Source organism: Bos taurus, chromosome 19 (genome assembly GCF_002263795.3).
Source record: "Bos taurus isolate L1 Dominette 01449 registration number 42190680 breed Hereford chromosome 19, ARS-UCD2.0, whole genome shotgun sequence".
Lineage (NCBI taxonomy): Eukaryota > Metazoa > Chordata > Mammalia > Artiodactyla > Bovidae > Bos > Bos taurus.
In genome coordinates this window covers 51,922,724-51,941,036 of record NC_037346.1, presented here as the reverse complement: position 1 = coordinate 51,941,036, position 18,313 = coordinate 51,922,724, and the positions used below count along the sequence as shown (strand labels likewise).

The window sequence follows — 18,313 nt, the reverse complement described above, 5'->3', positions numbered from 1 at the left end:
AGATGACTATAAGGAAAGCAACACTTGTTTTAAGAAGCAACTTAAAACTTGCTCCAGGGTTTAACCAACGCCCCGTGGAGACCTCAAAGTTCCACATTATAGAGCACAGAAACACGCCCTTGATTTAAGTGTAGCAAAGGACAGGTGCTAGTAGTTTTATTCACCAGGGCCATAGGAAGAGCACAGAAATGTTTCCAGAAGCTTCTCATTTTAAGCAACTTGTACACAAAAGTAAGTTTGCTATAAAACAATCAATCGTCTGTATGGAATTATTGATACTGATCGATTAAATACTGGAAAATGACTAACAAAATTCTTGTTATTCTCTGATTATTTTTCAACCTTTTCCCTTAACATTAGGTCAAGGAGCCAAAATTTGTTTCTTATGGTTCATAATGAGAAGATTCTTGTCTGTGTCTCTGAGAAAATACTATTCCTCTATTCAATATGTCTTTGGACACAGGGTTGCAATTACTTTAAAGACAGATTATTATTAATAAATGCTTTTTTTAAGTGTTGGGAGAGGAAAGACAAAAATACTTCCTTTTTTCCTCATATAACTTTAAATTCTGTTTTCAACAGAAATATTTTCTTGATGTAATAAAGATTATATCAGTAACCATCATCATTCTTAATGATGAAACATTTATGACAATTTTATTAAAACCAAGTGCAAAGATCACCACTGTCATCATTTTGTAATTATTAGTAATATGGTTTTGGAAGATTTGTGTAATGCTGTGAGACCTAATAAAGAAAAAGAGTAATCTATTAAAAAGAATGAGCTAGACTCATCCTTATTCACAGACAGTATATTTGTATGCTAACAAAACTTGGAGAGAGTCACCTGAAAGCAGTTATGTTTAAGAATTTAGTGAAGTGACTTAAACATTATTCTGACAACTCAGCAATCAGTAAGAAACTACTGTGGGCAAAATACATGGTTTGTAGCATGTTGCTCCCAAATAGTTGTGAACAATCCAGAAATAATCTTAAAAGAAATGAACAGGAATTGAAACATGTATAATATCATATATGAAACGAATCGCCAGTCCAAGTTTGATGCATGATACTGGTTGCTTGGGGCTGGTGCACTGGGATGACCCAGAGGGATGGTACGGGGAGGGAAGAGGGAGGGGGGGTTCAGGATGGGGAACACGTGTATACCTGTGGTGGATTCATGTTGATGTATGGCAAAACCAATACAATATTGTAAAGTAATTAACCTCTAATTAAAATAAATTTATGTTAAAAAAAAAAAAAAGAAATGAATAGGAGGTCCAGTGGTTGACTCCGTACTTCCAATGCAGAGGCACGGGTTCAGCCTCTGGCTGGGGACTAAGAGCTCGCATGCCGTACAGCATGTGCACCACCCCACCTCCTCCCACCCCCACCCCACCGCCGCAAAAAAAAAGAACAAGACTTGGCAAAGAAAGCTATAAAAACATTACTGAGAAAAATTAAAAGAAAATTTGAATAAGCTTGAAATCTGAATAAACTGTATTCCTGTATGGAAAAATAGAATATCATAAGGATGTTTTATGTCTTGCCAAGTTTGGTTTATATGTTAAATGTAATGTTTTTGTATTTTGAATCCATTTTTATTCATTTAACATTTTAAGAATTTGTGTCATTCTGTTAAGAGTATATAATGGTGTGCTTAAAGATTCCTTCATTTGCCTAAAATTTAGGTCGTTCCCACTTGTTTTCCATGATAAGAAATGCTGTGAAGAAAATCATTACACGTAGAAGATTCTCTCATTATATTTTGTATTTCTTATGACAGATCCTTATGTGTGAAATTGTTCGATCAAAAAATACAATTAAAAAAACTTAGTGTTATCAATGGGGCAGTTTGGTTAAACAACTTTAAACAACATCTCCATGGGATTAAGAAATTGAATAGTGATTAATTTGGAAAAAAAATAGATGAATATAAATAGAGCTGAGTAAAAGTATAAAAAAAATTGTGAGGAAGAAAACTGGGTTTCCCAACACTGTGAAATGTTGTGAGGATAAATTATTTAAGTCAGTGAGGTATGACCCAGAAATAGAATTCAGTCTATGTGGAATATATGCTTACTACAAACCTGTGAGTTTGAGTAAGTTATTTAACAGGGGGAATTGGCATCATTGGGTAGTTCTTTGAGAAAAAATTAATCCTCACCTGGTTGTATTGTTGTTCAGTCGCTAAGTTCTGTCCAACTCTTTGTGACCCCATGGGCTGCAGCATGCCAGGCTCCTCTGTCCTTCACTATCTTCTAGAGTTTGCTCAAATTCATGTCCTTTCAGTTGGTGATACTATCTAACCATCTCATCCTCACCTGGTACCATATACCAAAATAACATCCAGCTGGATTAAATGGGTGAAATATGAAGCAAATGAAAATGTCAGAGGAAAATCCCTGTAGGCACTCACTCAGCAGATGGTCACTGGGTCAGGTGTCTGCTCCCATGTGTCAGCTCTGACCTTGGAGGAGCTGCAGGTGCCCAGAGGAATGTGGACCAGCCTGGCTCTGCCAAGAGGAAGGCACAGATGCTGGGGTGGCATTGAGTGGATGGGTCTGCCCTGACGAGATCTGGGAAGGCCTCTGCAAGGAATGGAAGTTTGAACCTGAGAGAGCCCAAGCTGGTGAGACCAGGCAAGGAGCCCTCCAGACAGAAGGGCCATGTGTCTGAAGACCCAGAGGTCATGCCAGGTGGACTGAGGACAGAGATTGAGGGTGAGACCCGACACTAGTGGGGAGTTTGGCAGGAGCTGAAGCTTACAGGCCTTGAATAGCATGTGGAGCAGTTCATAGTAAATCTTGAAGGTTTGGGGGACTGACTGAAAACAGGGCAGTGCGCTGATGTGTTTGAAAGCCTGGACTGGGGGAGACAGGAGAGGGGTCCTAGGAAAGTGGTGGAGCACAGGTTGGACGTGGAGGTGACTTGGGGTTGGGATAGTGAAGTTGACAGACTCTGAGACATTTAGGAGCAGGAATGAACGAGCTAGATGGATGGTCACAGTGGGCGCTGGTGCTCAGGACCCAGGTGGAGGGAGCAGAGGTTCAAGTGGTCTTCCTTGCCGCCACCCTATTTGAAATGACAGCCTCCCCACTCCTGGCAGGGTTTTTTTTTTTTCCTTTTTTTGGACCATGCTCTGTGGCACATGGGATCTTTGTTCCTCATCCAGGGATGGAACCCAGGCCCACTACAGTGGAAGCATGGAGTCTTAACCACTGGACCACCAGGGAAGCCCCAGGATTTTTATTTCTTTGATTTACTAATATGTCCTCAGTTTCTAAAAACCACAGTTGGCACCTGATGGGTTGGACAAGTTGTTGAACAAGTGAACTAATGAAGGATGAGTTCCAGATTTCTGGCTTGGGCAGTTGGGTAGATGGGGCTGACCTTTCCTAACACGGAGACCTTGGACCTGAGCAGGAGCAGGTGTGGAGGAAGGTGTGTCAGCTGATGGGCCCAGGGCTGTAGTATGTCAAGAAAGAGGAAGGAATCCAATGGCAAACACTAGACTAGGGAAATATTTACAACCAACAATGTGGACACCATCTTTAACATGTAAAGAGTCTGTGAAAATCAATCAGCAAAGATCACCGTTAGTAGACAGAAATGATAGTGTAAACATGAGTAGAAGATCCACAGAAGATAAAGGATACAAATATTTGGAAAAAAAATTCAGCCTTATTAATACTAAAGAATGCAAACTAAATCAGTATGATACTTTTTTCTCTCATTAAATAATTAACAATTTTAAATAATAAGAATAGCAATAAACTGGTCAGAGTGTAAATTTGTGCAAGAGTTTTTGGGAAGTAGTTTGGCACAGTGTATCAAGTGTCTTAAAATGTTTACATCTTTTGATCAAATAATTGTTTCTGAAGTATATCTTAAGGAAGCCTGAGAAAAGCTAGCTTCCCCTGCCATGTACCTGTCTCCATCTGCCTGCTTGACTCAAACTCTGTCTTAATTGTGAAATACCCGAAGAGGGGCACAGGTGACAGACGACTGAAGACTGGCTGGGAATGCAGAGGGCTCTGTATGGGAACATTTTAACAACTGGAAAACTCATCAGTGAATTTCGTATTGAAATATTTGTTCTTTCTGTTGTGTTTCCAGATGAAGACCGTCAGTGTTGCCTTAGTTTTGTGCCTGAACGTCGGGGTGGACCCTCCAGATGTGGTCAAGACCACCCCTTGTGCGCGTTTGGAATGCTGGATTGGTAAGTGCAGGTCCCTCCCTTACCACCTGTCGCAGGGGTCACTGCATGGGGTTCTTGGCTTGGCAGGGCCTATCTTGGTCCACTGCAGGCCTGTGATTGGTTTGTGTAAATCTGAAGATTTTATCTCATCTTGCAGTTATATAACCTTTAAGGTATTTTAGATATATTTACTTACCATTTGCAATGGAGAGAGTGTCTCAGGAAAAATTGATTAAATGATGACTATTGGATTATATAATTTTCTCCTTTAAATTTGCCCTGCATCTGGTACCTAGTACTAGTTATATACACTTAAACAAACAAACAAACAAACAAACCAAAAAACCCTGAAGCACTGATACCTTCGCGCAGGTGCCTCAGTTGCACAACGCAGAGTTCCACCTGCCTCTCTCCAGGAGGAGGCGGAGTTTGTTGGGGGCCAGAGTGAGGTACTCCGCCCGTGACAAAGGTCATGAGGAAGGAGGCTCGACATACGCAAAGGCGGGATCGAGCCTGAGGAGTCCCCCTGGAAATCCTCGAGCGTCTACCCCCATAACCAGAGCCTGCCTACTTTACTACTTTGTGCTCTTACCTACACCTCTGACTTTACGGGGGGCTGTCCCCCACCACCTCTTTCAGAGAAGGAGTTAACCTAGAGCTCCAGTAAATAAAAACTCTTGGGTGTGACAAGAGTGTTTTAACCTACAAACTCCTCTGAAGGTTCTCTGGCTTGCCTGACAGGCTCGTCCGGCCACATGTGATTGCTCACAGCCTCCCAACCGTGAGAGGCACAAGATGCTTTAAACCCTCTAAAAACAGGTTCTTTAGAGAAGTTAGAAAACTATTAGTATAAGTATAATGGGCTGATTAGAAATTGTGTTGGTGAAGGGTTTTTCATTTGTTGAGCCAATGTTTGTTGCTAAGTCTCCACATCCCCTGCCCTTACACACATTAATGAATATATAGAATTAACCTTTGATATTAATCACGTTAGACCTTAGGCTAAGTAAATTCTTTCCTTAACTAAAACCCACTACACCCTCACCCTGTAGGAATGTAACTTTATTTGGGTGGCGTCTGTTTTGAGAATAATCAGCCCTGGAGAAATAAGTGTCCTGATTGACTGACCGCTGTCACAAGGAGAGGGTCGTAAATTGTCAGCAGGCCCCCCTGGCCAGAAGATGATGTAACACCCCTAAGACCTCTGTATACATTTGTATGAAGCACCTGACTTTGATAAAAGTCAGGACTGCTGACCCCGCGTGACTTTTGCATAACATCTCAGTGTATAAAAGTAGACCATGGAAATAAAGAATTGGGATCAGTTTCTCGAAATACTGGTCTCCCCATGTCGCTCTCTCTCTCACTCTGGTTGAGTCTCCATCTGGAGCGCGGAACCCACCATGCTTACTAATTATGCCTGGGCTTCTAAGATCCGACCGGGGAGACCTCAGTGTCTCCTCTCCTTCGGGAGAACGGAAGGACGCCTGCGGCCTACGTAAGTGGTGCAAACTTCTTGTCTTGAAGTTTTATTGGTCTCCCGCGTAAACCAAGCTACTCAGCCTCTTTTCTCCACTGAATTTTCCTACTGAGCTATCCTTATTCTATTACTCTTTATATCTTTAATTAATATCTAATTGAAGCTATTGTATCCTGATCCTCGCCTATGCCGTCTCTCCTTCGAATACCCTGGATCAGCTGGGGCTGGTCCCCGGCAGGAGTTGTTCTTTGTTGTCGCCCTCCCAGAGCATCTTAGCACATTGTTGACTAGAAATGGTGCAGCACAACCCTCACTTGTTTCTGGAGAGAAAACATTAGGGAGAAAGCTATAGGCTCCTACCACTGACAGGACACTAGCCAAAGTTTTTTTCTGATGTCTTTTCTAAGTTAAGAAGTTCACTTCTATTCTTAGTTTGCTGATAGTTTCTGTTAGGAATCCATGTTGAATCTTATCAAATGTTTTCTCAACATCTAATGAGATAATAACCGGGCTTTTCTTTTTTAGTCTGTTGATGGGGTGAATTATATAGATTGATCTTGTTGAGCCTTCTGGCATAAGCTTCACTTGTTTTATCTTTTTCATATATTCCTGGATTTGACTGCTAATATTCTATTAAGGAATCATGCATTTCTGCTTATGAGGGTTGTTGGTCGATAGTTTTCTCATCTTGCAACATATTTGTCTCGTTTTGGTAGCAAAACAATGCTGGTCTCATTAAACAAGTTGAGAGATATTCCCATCTTTCTTGTTTCAAGGAAGAGTTTGTATTGAATTGGGTATTATTTCTTCTGTAAATTTTGGTATAATTTACCAGTGAAGCCATCACAGTATGAGTTTCCTTTGTGTCCATCATTGGATTTTCAGCTTTCTCTTGTTGGTAGGATTGGGGCAATCCATACCCCACCTCTCTGCAGCTTTCTCTAGTCTAAACAAAAGCAGAAATTCCCTTTATCTGCTTTAAACAGTAAAAATTACAAATTGTTATAATCTGAATTGGGAAATAGGTTTTTTCCCCCACTTTACTTACCTGTTTCACTATTTGAAGGTATCTTAGGATGACAGCCTTTATCTCATAGCCTCCTGGCTGCAGCACAGGCCCCCTGTCCTCCCAGCCCGGTGACAGTAGCTGTTTTCTGTGGCCAGTTTTCTTAGATGATTTCTTGGCCCTCTGCCATCCCTTGGTGACTGTGCCGATTGAAATTGACTTCTTATTAGCCACCACTGACTGTTTCCACTTCATTTACCCCTTGTCAAAGCTGCGTTTAATCAGTTGTTTTCTGTTTCCTCCCTCTGTTACTACTCTTCTGTTAGGTTTTTAGCATAAGACTTCTCAGCCCAGATCCCAGTGTGCACTCCTGGGGATTGTGTGGGTGTGGTGTCTGAGTAGAGAAGTGCACCTTCCGGGCTGAGGGGCTTTGGTTTTCATTAGATTCTCCAGGAATCCTTTGCTTTCTACACTCCTGCCCCCAAAGAGAAATCAAAGAACCCTCCCTCACATCTCACATAGTCTCTTTGATCCGTATTTATGGGACAGTGTTAATAAAAATGCAGAGAATCCCTTACTTTCTTCTTGATGTGAAATCCAGCAAACGAATAGATTTTTTAATGTTATAGTCTTAAAATTTTTCTGAAGTTTAGATATGCAATCTACTTTGTAATCATTTCAATAGATTTTGAATTTAGCAGGGCATATTGCCTTTAGTGAGTTGAAAATTTTTCATTTGGCTTTTATTAAAAAGCAAGTCCTTATGGTGATTTCAACAATATGGGATAAGGGAGGGGGAAAGTCTTAGAGATTTGAATCAGCAAATTTGTAATGGTGTCTGGCAGCCTATGTGTTAATTTTTATTTTGAAAAAACATTTTCAAAAGTTGCATGTGGCGCTCTAAGCAGTTTTCTTCCTCATTCATTTGAAAGTGAGCTGCTGAAATGATGCTCCGTCACTTCGAAATCTATTAACGTATGATTGCTACGTACAAGACTTTCTCTTTCATGACAACCTGGTCCTCACAGACAGGGGATTAACATGGATGTGCCACTACCGGGTAAGCCTTGGGTTGCATTTTCAGGGTTGCCACGTGTCCCCATAAAGTCCTTTACGGCACAAAGACTCTTTCCTGCTTCACACATTGTCCCTAATTTAGTTTCATTCAGCCTGGAACAGGCCTCAGTCTTTCCTTAACCTTTATGACCTTGACACTTAGAAGGTCATAGGCGCTCTGTTTAGCAGAATGTCCCCAGTGGTTCCTTGGGATTACATTTTGTTTATGCCTCTTTGGCAGGAGTGTCATGGAAGAGATCCACCTTCCCCCGTGGATCCTATCAGGTGGCACATGACTTTAATTTATCTCATTGCTGGGTATGTAGCTCTCTTATCATTTAATTAAGTTGATACCTGAACTTCAGCTGTAAGATTCCCCTCTTCCCTTTTGTAGTTAATAAGCATTTTGGGGGAAGAGGTGCTTTGTCTGTGTTAATGTTTCATCATCAGACTTTCAGTTTATTCGACTTGAACTCATGGCTTGGCTGGTGAGGCAGGGAGATCCAGGCTTGATGACAAATTGGTTCTGCCTTTTTCAGGATGGTATGCCTGGAGCATGTCATGGCTGGGAAAGGAGTCCTGAGGAAGACCCCTTGCAGGGCTTGGTACCTTCTAATAACCTAGAAAGATGCTCCCGTTTAGAAGGCAGCCAATCGATGTTTTATACTTGGTCTTAGCATTTTGTGCTCTGTTACCAGAAATCAAAAGGTTTTGCACTCATCATGACCTCAGCTTATTCATTCCAGCTATTTCACTCAAGCAGTCACTTAACCATTTGGGGCCTTGGTTTCCTCTGCAAAATGAAGCTGATAATGGCACCCACTTCTTGGCTGGAGGGCGATTAACTGGGACATGAACAGGGCTCAACTTGGGGACTGTTCACAGCCAGGAGCAGCCACCATCAGCCTGCACGCACCTCCCCACCCCACCCAACAGGCCAAGGTGCTGGGTAGGAACGTGAGCTGTTCCCACATCTGTACTGCCTCTGTTCCTTCTGTGAGAGGAACAGAGAGGGGAAAAAACCATGCTTCTGTGCATGGGGCTGGGTGGGGATTACGAGTTCATTGCTTTATGGCTGCAGACACACATCAAATGGCGAGACTGCTGGTCGAAACTGCCCTGATCGTAGGGATAAGGGGTCTGGAAATTTGAAAAATAGGCAAATTCTTACTTTCTAGTCCCTTTTTGTGTACCTGTGTGCCTACAGTCTCCACACATGTTGGGGAGAGTCCTACTTCCAGAGGCTCAGAGGATGTACCTGAGCGTCCCTGAAGTGGCCCTTTAGGTTTTCCTGTGGTGCCAGGATACGTAAGTAGAGGATGCACTGTGCTACCCAGCAGTGACAGCCCGCCCTCCCTGCTGGGCTGCTGCACAGCCAAGGCCCAGATTCCAGCTCCAGCGAGGGAGGCGGAAAGGCGCGTGGGCCCCAGCTTGCCCAGCAGGAGTGGGTGTGCGGACATGGGTGCCGCCCCTCTGTCCCTCTAGACAGTAAGATGCTGTTTTATTTCATGGAGGCAGCGCTCAGGGAAGCAGGGGAGAGGCTGTTTTGTTTTATGGCCCCACATTAAACTAAAAACAATCCCACTAAAGAGGAGCACTTCTGTACCTGAGAGGATCAGTGTTTGAAAGCGGAGTGTAGATGAGCTGAGTGCTGAAGGGGAGGGAGCGTCATTTAGCCTTGATGTCGTTTGCATCTATTAGCTGTGTTTCAGAGGTAAGATGGCTGTGAGTTCACTGGATGCTTGGGAATTCTCTTATCCTAAGAAAATATTTGGAAGGCACTTTGTTTTTCTTCTTAGAGAAAAGCATTTTCTTCTTCCCTCCACATGTGGATATTAAGAGACCTGTGTCGATGAGCTAAAAATAGTGGTAGAAAGCCTTTGCGTGCAGCTCTTGGTTTTACAGACATTTTCACAGCCTGTCGTCTGATCCTTATATCAGACTTGGACTTGACAGATAGTTGAGTTGGTCAACAGATGTTAGGTGGAGACCTACCTGTTAACTGCAGAGGTATCTATAGGAATGTAGTCATGCTTCTTAGGATTTAGTGTTAGAAAAGACCAGCACAAGAGAGAAGGCAGTGGCACCCCACTCCAGTACTCTTGTCTGGAAAATCCCATGGACGGAGGAGCCTGGTGGGCTGCAGTCCATGGGGTCGCTAAGAGTTGGACACGACTGAGTGACTTCACTTTGACTTTTCACTTCCATGCACCGGAGAAGGAAATGGCAACCCACTCCAGTGTTCTTGCCTGGAGAATCCCAGGGACGGGGGAGCCTGGTGGGCTGTCGTCTATGGGGTCGCACAGAGTCGGACATGACTGAAGCGACTTAGCAGCAGTAGTAGCAGCACGAGAGAGACAGGCCCCTCGAACTCAGCAGACATGGTGGAGTTGAAACAGGCCATATGGGGAGTTGGGGTCTGCACGGGGAGGTGAGAATGAACCCTGGGAGGAGAAGGAGCTGGCTGTGGGCACAGCCCTGGGAGTGCTTGCTGGGCTTGTCTGGGCCTTGCTGCTGGATGCTGGGTGCACCCTGTGCCTGCACCTAGGCCTCTTGCTCTTATGACTTTTGGTTTAAACCTTGTTCATATTTCAGCGAAGAAATACTTAGGAAATGTCCACTAAATACAAGCTATGGAGAAGTACAGATGTTCCTTGAGCAGTGAGTTCTGCATGTTTTTAAATTTTTAATTTGTGTTAAAGTATAGCATATGTGGGGTTCCCAGGTGGTGCTACTGGTTAAAAAAATCCACCTGCCAGTGCAGGAAATGTAAGAGATGCGGGTTCAGTCCCTTGGTCAGGAAGATCCTCTGGAGAAGGGAATGGCACCCTACTTCAGTATTCTTGCTGGGAAATCCCTGGGACAGAGAAGCCTGGAGGGCTACAGTCCATTGGGTCCCAAAGAGTTGGCATGATTGAGCATCTGTGCATAGCATGTGTATAGGAGGGTACACTGATCCAAGTGTATAGTTGATAACTTTTCCCAAGCTGAGCAGACCCAGATCAAGAAACAGTATTATCAGTGGCTCAGAAGCCCATCTTGTCTGTTATCACCTTCTAGTCATCCCAGCCCCAAGCCTCCACTGTTTTGACAGAGTCTGTTAGCTCTGCTGATTTTGCATATTATCTAAGTGGGAGCATTCAGGAGGCACCGTAGGCCTTTTGTGGGGAGTGACATCATAGAAGCAGTATTTTAGAAGGACTCACTATGCTGGTTGGTCTCCAGGTGGGTTGAGAGGAGACAGGTCAGTGAGCCCTACTGCGCTCCCTGCCCTCTGCCCTCTGTCCCCTGTAGCATCTTTGGGAACTGACTGGGAGCAGGGAATCTCTATAGTGTCAACATGAGAAGCTGCTGGTGGGACCAACACCACCATAGTTGATGGTGGTGGTGACCATCATGTAATGACCAGTGTAGGCGTAGTGATGGAGAGCAGGCTCTTTTGAAGGAAAATTGGGTAGGACGTGGTAGTCTGGTTGTGTAAATGTGGAGAAGATGGGAGGTTAAAAAAAAGACTCCACTTCTTACATTGGCTGAATGCCAGCACCACCAAGAACCTTTGTGACCTTGGACCAAGTCGTCTGACCACTTTAAGCTTCAGCTTTCTCTTCTTTGTTATGAGGTATGTTGGACTAAGTCCATGTCAATGTCAAGTTCTAAGCATCATGAAATACAGAGGGTTATGCTGAAGAGCTTGCAGGCAAGATTTATGAAGAGCTAAAATTTTATACAAACGCCAATTACCGTCTACTTTTCCTTCTTTCCATTTATCCACCCACCCACCCACCCACCCGCCTACTCACTCACTAATCCTTCATTCATTAAGTAGAAACCTGTGAAGGCATTTGAAGAGAAGTGTTTTGTTCAGATAGAACTACAATTTTAAATTTACTTCACCCCATGTCAGATTGACAAAATTGTCAGCAGTATCCACCTGGGATTTTGTTTTAGTTCACTTAAGTTGTTTAGTTGTTTATTTTAGTAAATGTCACATTAAATGCACCATTTCAGTTGTCCTCATCCTTTCCCTCTCTTCCCCTCTCCCCTCCCATTTCCTGTCATATTATTGGGAGGAAACCATAAAACTTAATTGACCACAGCGACTCCTGTGGTTTGGATGTGACAGCTTCACTTTGTTGATAGTAGCCTGATGGACTACTGTAGCTGTCCCTGCTCTCCCCTCAGGTGGCTGTATTTTGACCCAAGACCGGGGGAAGAACAGTGTGTGCTGCTGTGGGGCTGCCACTGCTGATGAGGGCTGTGGGTGAGGTGCATGGAGAACCACGGTGCGGCTCTCTCCGGTTCCCACATGCTTTTGACATGCCACCCCGGGAGCAGCCAAGGGAGGAAGGGGCAGGTGGGGCCGGGCTTTCCAGAGGGTGCAGTCTGAGGACAGGGTATATGTTTCACCTCCCCACCGTGGGCCTTTGGAACTCCCTCCCTCCGGTTGTCTTTGTTGTGGTTCTTTAGAGGATGTGTCTAAGAGCTGCCCCTGATCAGTGTGACTTCTGGACAGGCCTTTATCTGTTTACAGAGGAAACCATTTCTGTTCTCTTAGCCACAGATTAGCTGTGGCCAGAGCGCTGACCACAAGGTCACTGTGTGGAAGTGAGGGTACAGAAGTTAGAGGCTTTCAGACCAGCTGGCAGTTACTCTGTTGGTCTTCACACCCAGGACATAACCAGCTATTTGATGGCTTCTATTTGTTGAAACTGTTTTCTGCTTCCTTTTGCATTGTTACACAGTTTTGTTATTGTTGTTCAGTTGCTAAGTCTGAACTCTTTGTTGACCCTATGGACTGCAGCACGCCAGGCCTCCCTGTCCTTCACTATCTCTTGGGGTTTGCTTAGATTGTCCATTGAGTCAGTGATATTACCTAACCATCTAATCCTCTGCCATCTCCTCCTTTGTCCTTCAAGCTTTCCCAGCACCAGGGTCTTTTCCAGTGAGTCATCTCTTCGCATCAGGTGGCCAAAGTATTGGAGCTTCAGAATCAGTCCTTCCAGTGAATATTCAGGATTAATTTCCTTTAGGACTGACTGGTTTGATCTTCTTGCAGTCCAAGAGACTCTCAAGGTCTTTTCTAGCACCACAATTTGAAAGCATCAGTTCTTCAGCTCTCAGCCTTCTTTATGGTCCAACTCTCACATCTGTACGTGACTAGTGGAAAAACCGTGGCTTTGACTAGATGGACCTTTGTTGGCAAGTATATCTCTGCTTTTTAATACACTGCCTAGGTTTGTCATTGCATTCCTTCCAAGGAGGAAGCATTTTTTAATTTCATGGCTGCAGTCACTGTCCTCAGTCATTTTGAAGCCCAAGAAAATAATCTGTCACTGCTTCCACCTTTTCCCCTTCTATTTGCCATGAAGTGATAGGACTGGATACCATGATCTTAGTTTTTTGAATATTGAGTTTTAAGCTGGCTTTTTTTACGCTCCTCTTTCATTCTCATCAAGAGCACCATAGGTACTAAAATGACAAATGTGGATGAAAGGAAACAATCACGGGACCAGTAATAAAACCAATTTTCCCTAGAAAGATGGAGAGTTGTGGTTTCTTCGCCTCCCAAGGAGGCTTAGTAGTTCTGTAAGTCAGGCTAAACAGAGGTAAACCTCAGGCTCTGTTGTGTTGTCTTTAGTCAAAGGTGACTTTGAATTGTCTAAGAGGAAACTCTGAAAGAGAGGTTTAGCGAGGAGGAAATGAACAAATAAAAAACTTTCTCCTTCTCATTGCTTTCCCAGATCCTCTGTCGATGGGTCCTCAGAAAGCTCTGGAAACCATTGGTGCAAATCTACAGAAGCAGTACGAGAACTGGCAGCCAAGGGTAAGCTCTTTATTTGCTCTTCTTTTTCTTTCTTTTTTTTTTTTTTTTTTTTTTTTTTTTTTCTTTTTTTTTATAGTTGAATCCCTTTCATATTATTGGCACTTTGGATTTTCTTTCTTGTGAAGTGTGTAATTAAATCTTTTGCCTATTTTTCTATTGTGTTTTCTTTTTCTTATTAATTTATAAATTTGTTTATTTAAATTATATTTTGCATGTTAGTCCTTTGCTGGCTTTGGAAAATAACAGTCTTTGAATCCAGATTCTCTCCTCGTACAATCCAGTGATGGGACACTCCCTACGGCAGGCCTGCCTCCCTCTTCTGTCTGTTGATGTGCTCCATAGATTGATAAGGAAGCACATGCCTTAGTGTGTCTTTGATTGGATGGTCTAATTTTTATTTTGCCTCAGCTTTCCCACGAAATGTTTAGGAAAAAAGTATTTTTCATATTACTCTTAAATCGCGGTTTTTATTTTGCTCAGAAAAAGTATTTTCAGTAATACTCTGTAACCTCAACTAGTTATAGCTATTTCTGCCATCTTCAATTTTCAAATAGTTGAGAAAAAAAGCAGTCAACATTCAAACGATGACACCTATCATATGCTTTGTCTTTGAATCAAAAGATAAGGTTCTTTTTAAGGAGACAGTTACCAATTACTGGGTCTTTTGTTGCCTATATCTTAAACTTTTTTTAAAGAAAGAAATGTGGCATAGAATATAACTGTGTCAAATTGCCTTTAAGATCTGAATTTATTTGTAAACCACCCAAAGACCTATTTTCTTTAGTCTTTCTCATTAACTAGTTTGAAGATTTAATAATTCTAATAGAAAATTAGAAATCTGGGGTGTTTATGGAGATTCCTTTCCATACAGCTTTGTGTGATGCTGGTTCTGGAATTTTCTACAGGACGGAATGGGATGGGGGGGTGGGGGTTTGAGCGAGTGGCACTGTCATCGTGCCTCCTGTGGGCCTTCGCTTCTGCTTTTAGGGTCATGAGCCTAATGGGAGCCAACATCTCAGAGAACCGGCGAACATTTGCCTGTTTAGGATTTTTGTTTGTGGATCATTTATCCATGTGATCTGGAATTCGGGAATTCCTCATGGATTATTTACATTTCTAGAGAAGAGAATAGCCAGGAATGAATATATTCCTGCCTGTGATGGTGCCCTTGATAATTTCTGCTTTTGCTCACGGTGTCAGGTGACTAATGTCATGAAACATCTCCATGCCTCAGGTGTATCCTTGTGCTTTGCATCTCTAACTTGTCAAGTCAGTAATAATGGAGTCTTATTCATTTTCTTTTTAAATTTATTTTTGGCTGTGCTGGATCTTCATTTCTGCTGCAGGCTTTCTCTTGTGTCAGAGAGCAGGGGCTAGTCTCTAGTTACGGTGTGTGGGCCTCTCATTGCTGTGGCTTCTCTTGTGGAGCACAGGCTCTAGGCTTGCAGGCTTCAGAAGTTTTGGACTCAGTGGTTGCAGCTCTAGGACTCTAGAGCGCAGGCCCAGTAGTTGTGGTGCATGGGCTTAGTTGCTCCGTGGCATGTGGGATCTTCTCAGATCAGGAATTGAACCCGGGTCTCCTGCATTGGCAGGTGGATTCTTTACCACTGAGCCACCAGGGAAACCTCTTGGATTCTTGTTCTTTAGAACAAGAACTTAGAATTCTTAGTAGAGAGTTTCATCTATGTCTAAAGGTTTTGCTTTTTCCTCCCTCAGATTTGTTACTCTTGATGGCTTATACGAAAATTCAGTAGCATTTTTCTTTAGAGTGCAGTGTGTTTGGGGCTTGGATGAGGACCAGTAAGATTTAGATGGTGTGGTCCTTTAAAAATAGTTGAGATGCCTGGTGTTATCAGTAGAAAAGAGCTTCTTTGAGGAGTTTGAAAGTACTCCAGGCTAGATAGGCACTTAGGGGTGAGTGCTCTCAGAGGCTCAGACACGCCTTACGGTCCATGTGGGACAACATGCACAGGTGACACTGGAAGATGTGGTGCTCCCGGCAGATGGAAGGCTGAGAACCAGCACTGCTACAATGTAAAAGAATGCCTTTCTGACTTAGCTACTTCTGACCTTCCTCTGGGTTTGACTTTCTGTTTTCTCTTTGCTAGACACATTTAAGAAAGAACATTACCCGATCAATTCAGATCTACTGATTGTATTCTTCATAGGAAGGGTCTCTGCTGGTTTAATTCCTTCTTCCTTTTAAAGAATTACTACATAGAAGATACAGTTTTTCAGAATGCATGTTTAATATATCAAGGCAATTTATGTTTATCCATTTGGTGTGATTTACAGGGTTTTTTTTTTTTTTTTTCGTGTGCTAAGAGTTGATTTACTACTAGCTTTATTATTAGTTTAGCTTGGTAGGTATCAGCAAGTTCATGCTAGCTAACAGTAAATGGAATCTTCTAAAGTAGGATCATTATTATTTTTAATCTAAATTACTGTCTGTAAGCAAAGCTCTTCCATGCTATCTGGAAGAGGCATTAGCATGTAAAGCAGGCAGCATTTATATAGAAAGAAATGATTGCAGAGCCCAAAAGGACAGTGTGGAATCACACATAGGACTGAGAAATTACCTTCCCAGGACACAGGTGGCCAGCAGTGGTACAAAGGGGTGTAGTCCTCTGGAAGGATGGTTGTTAGTCTGAGAAAATTTGTTAAGGTTAATGGGATTTCAAGATCTCCAAAGTAACTTTTTGAAAGAGAGATGGTTCAAAGGGCTGGTGAGGGAGAATATTTCCAGATTATTGGAAGCCTTGGCAAAGGTGCCAATATACTAGTGCGGTGGGATTCCATCTGGGTTGATTTATAAAGTAGAGTTGGAATCAAGTATCAGCTGTAGCCTAGTAAGAAGCAGTTCATGCAACAGGATGGTATCTTTTTGCCTGCATTCAGGAAGCAGAACCACAACAATGAATACTCAATGTTTTCTTTTTTGAATGCCAAGACCATTACATTCATTTTTAAGTACTATAAAATGTTTACAGTGTTTCTGCTACAAACAGTTAGTGGGACTTGTGTATTTCAGAGACAAGCCTAAGGTAAGGGTGCAGCCAGATACCTGACTGACTGACTGGTGTCAGTCATGGGGCTGTGCCGCATGCACTGGGCAGTAATGGTACATGTCCTGATGCAAGTGCACACTTCTCTGCCCTGCACACCTTCACGTGGGTTTACAGGAGGGAAGGAAGCCTGGCATCTGATGGGGTGGTTCTCAGAGTGTGGTGGCAGCCTCACGCTGCCTCATAGAGTTTGTGCCAAACAAAAGGCAGTCACCAAGCTCCGATGTTTACGTGTGGGCGCCTGCTTTCTAACTATAAATCAGGGTCCTTTGAAACATTGCAGAGCGAAACACACACCATTTCATTGCACTCTACAGGGCTCTCGAGTTTTCTGCAGTAATAAAGAGAGGTTGATTGCATCTGCAATAAAACAATGGGAACGTTATTAAATTTCTAGACCTTTGATGTTGATACCCATAGATCTGGTTTTCTCTCTCTCTCTCTGTATCCTGTACTGCAAGACTCACAAAGGTTGGGCCACTGGAAATAAGGTCATTTTCATTAGTGTTTGTGGAAATCCTCAGAGGCCTCCACATTGCCGTGGAAGGGAGCAGGCTGGGGAATCCTGCCGTCTCCCTCCCTTGCAGGGAGTGCAGAGAATAAACTACTGGAAGCGTGTCAGCGTCATCAGAGTGGTACTTTGATGAGCTGATTTCCTTCCTGGTGTTAAAATCCTTCTAGTTTTTCCTCCTAGTAGAAAGCTTCTACTTTTCTAGCTTTGATTGTTCAAGATTAAACATTTTGATAAAGGTGTTTTGGGGGTGAAGAAGGAGTTTAGAGAAACCTTGATGATGATGTTTTTGTCTGAAGCTTCCAGAGTATCTGGCCCAGATTTCCTTGCCAGGCCAATTGAGCCCCCCCTTTTCTAAATAATTTATCAGTTTGCCACAGGTGAAATATTTCTTCTGATTAAATTTAAGACTTTGCCTTATTACCTTGTAGGTACATAAATTTGTGTTTCTGCGGGAGCTTGAAGGAAAAATGCCAACTGTTGTTTCAGCTGAAAATCCTGCAGTTAAATAAACCTCACTCAGTTCATAAGTCTCAACTGAAAGTTTTATTGGGAGATGGATCAGGAGATTATAAAGCTGAGCGTCTACAGTGAAGAATTTATCTTTTTAAGACTTACAAACAAATTGGGGGTTCTGGCAGTTTAGTACAAGGAGTGATTTAGGCACTAGGGCCAGGGGAAGATGGCAAACAAAGGGTCCTGTCGCTCTCCTGTTCTTTCCCCAAAGAGTTTCCAAACCACCATCAAGACCACAGCACCTTTCCTTGGGCTGTTTTCCTGGGTGGCTTTAAAACAAATGTAGTGGGAATATTCATAACTTCCTAAGGTAAGTGAAGGCATTTAGCAAGATTTCCAGTGCCAGCAAGTGTCTGAAGTGACCCTTACTTAGCCCATTATGTCCTGTGTGTGTACCTGTGAAAGGGGATGAAGAGTGCCCCGTGGTGCTTTGCTGTGATGCACCCTTCTCCAACCAGCCTTGGGGACTCGTGCGGTGGTTGGGGGGGCTCCAGGAAGCCAAGGTGCTCCACAACCTCAGTTAGTCCTCTGGGGACTGTTCTTAGGTACCACATGCAGGACATTTGCTGCATGGCACGTAGCAGAGGCTCAATTTCAGCCTTGCCTTCAGTTCATTGTGCCTCTCAAGTCTATCAGGTGGTCAAGGGATGAAAG

General features: G+C 43.1%; 1 protein-coding gene across 1 annotated transcript in view; it reads left to right on the top strand.

Annotated features, from left to right (window-relative positions):
* Nucleotides 1-18,313, top strand: part of RPTOR (regulatory associated protein of MTOR complex 1) — a 324,636-nt gene that overhangs the window by 69,825 nt on the left and 236,498 nt on the right. The window contains 2 exon segments of the mRNA NM_001192130.4: nucleotides 4,120-4,222; nucleotides 13,485-13,567. Of these exon segments, the coding sequence (NP_001179059.3) occupies nucleotides 4,120-4,222; nucleotides 13,485-13,567 (186 nt within the window).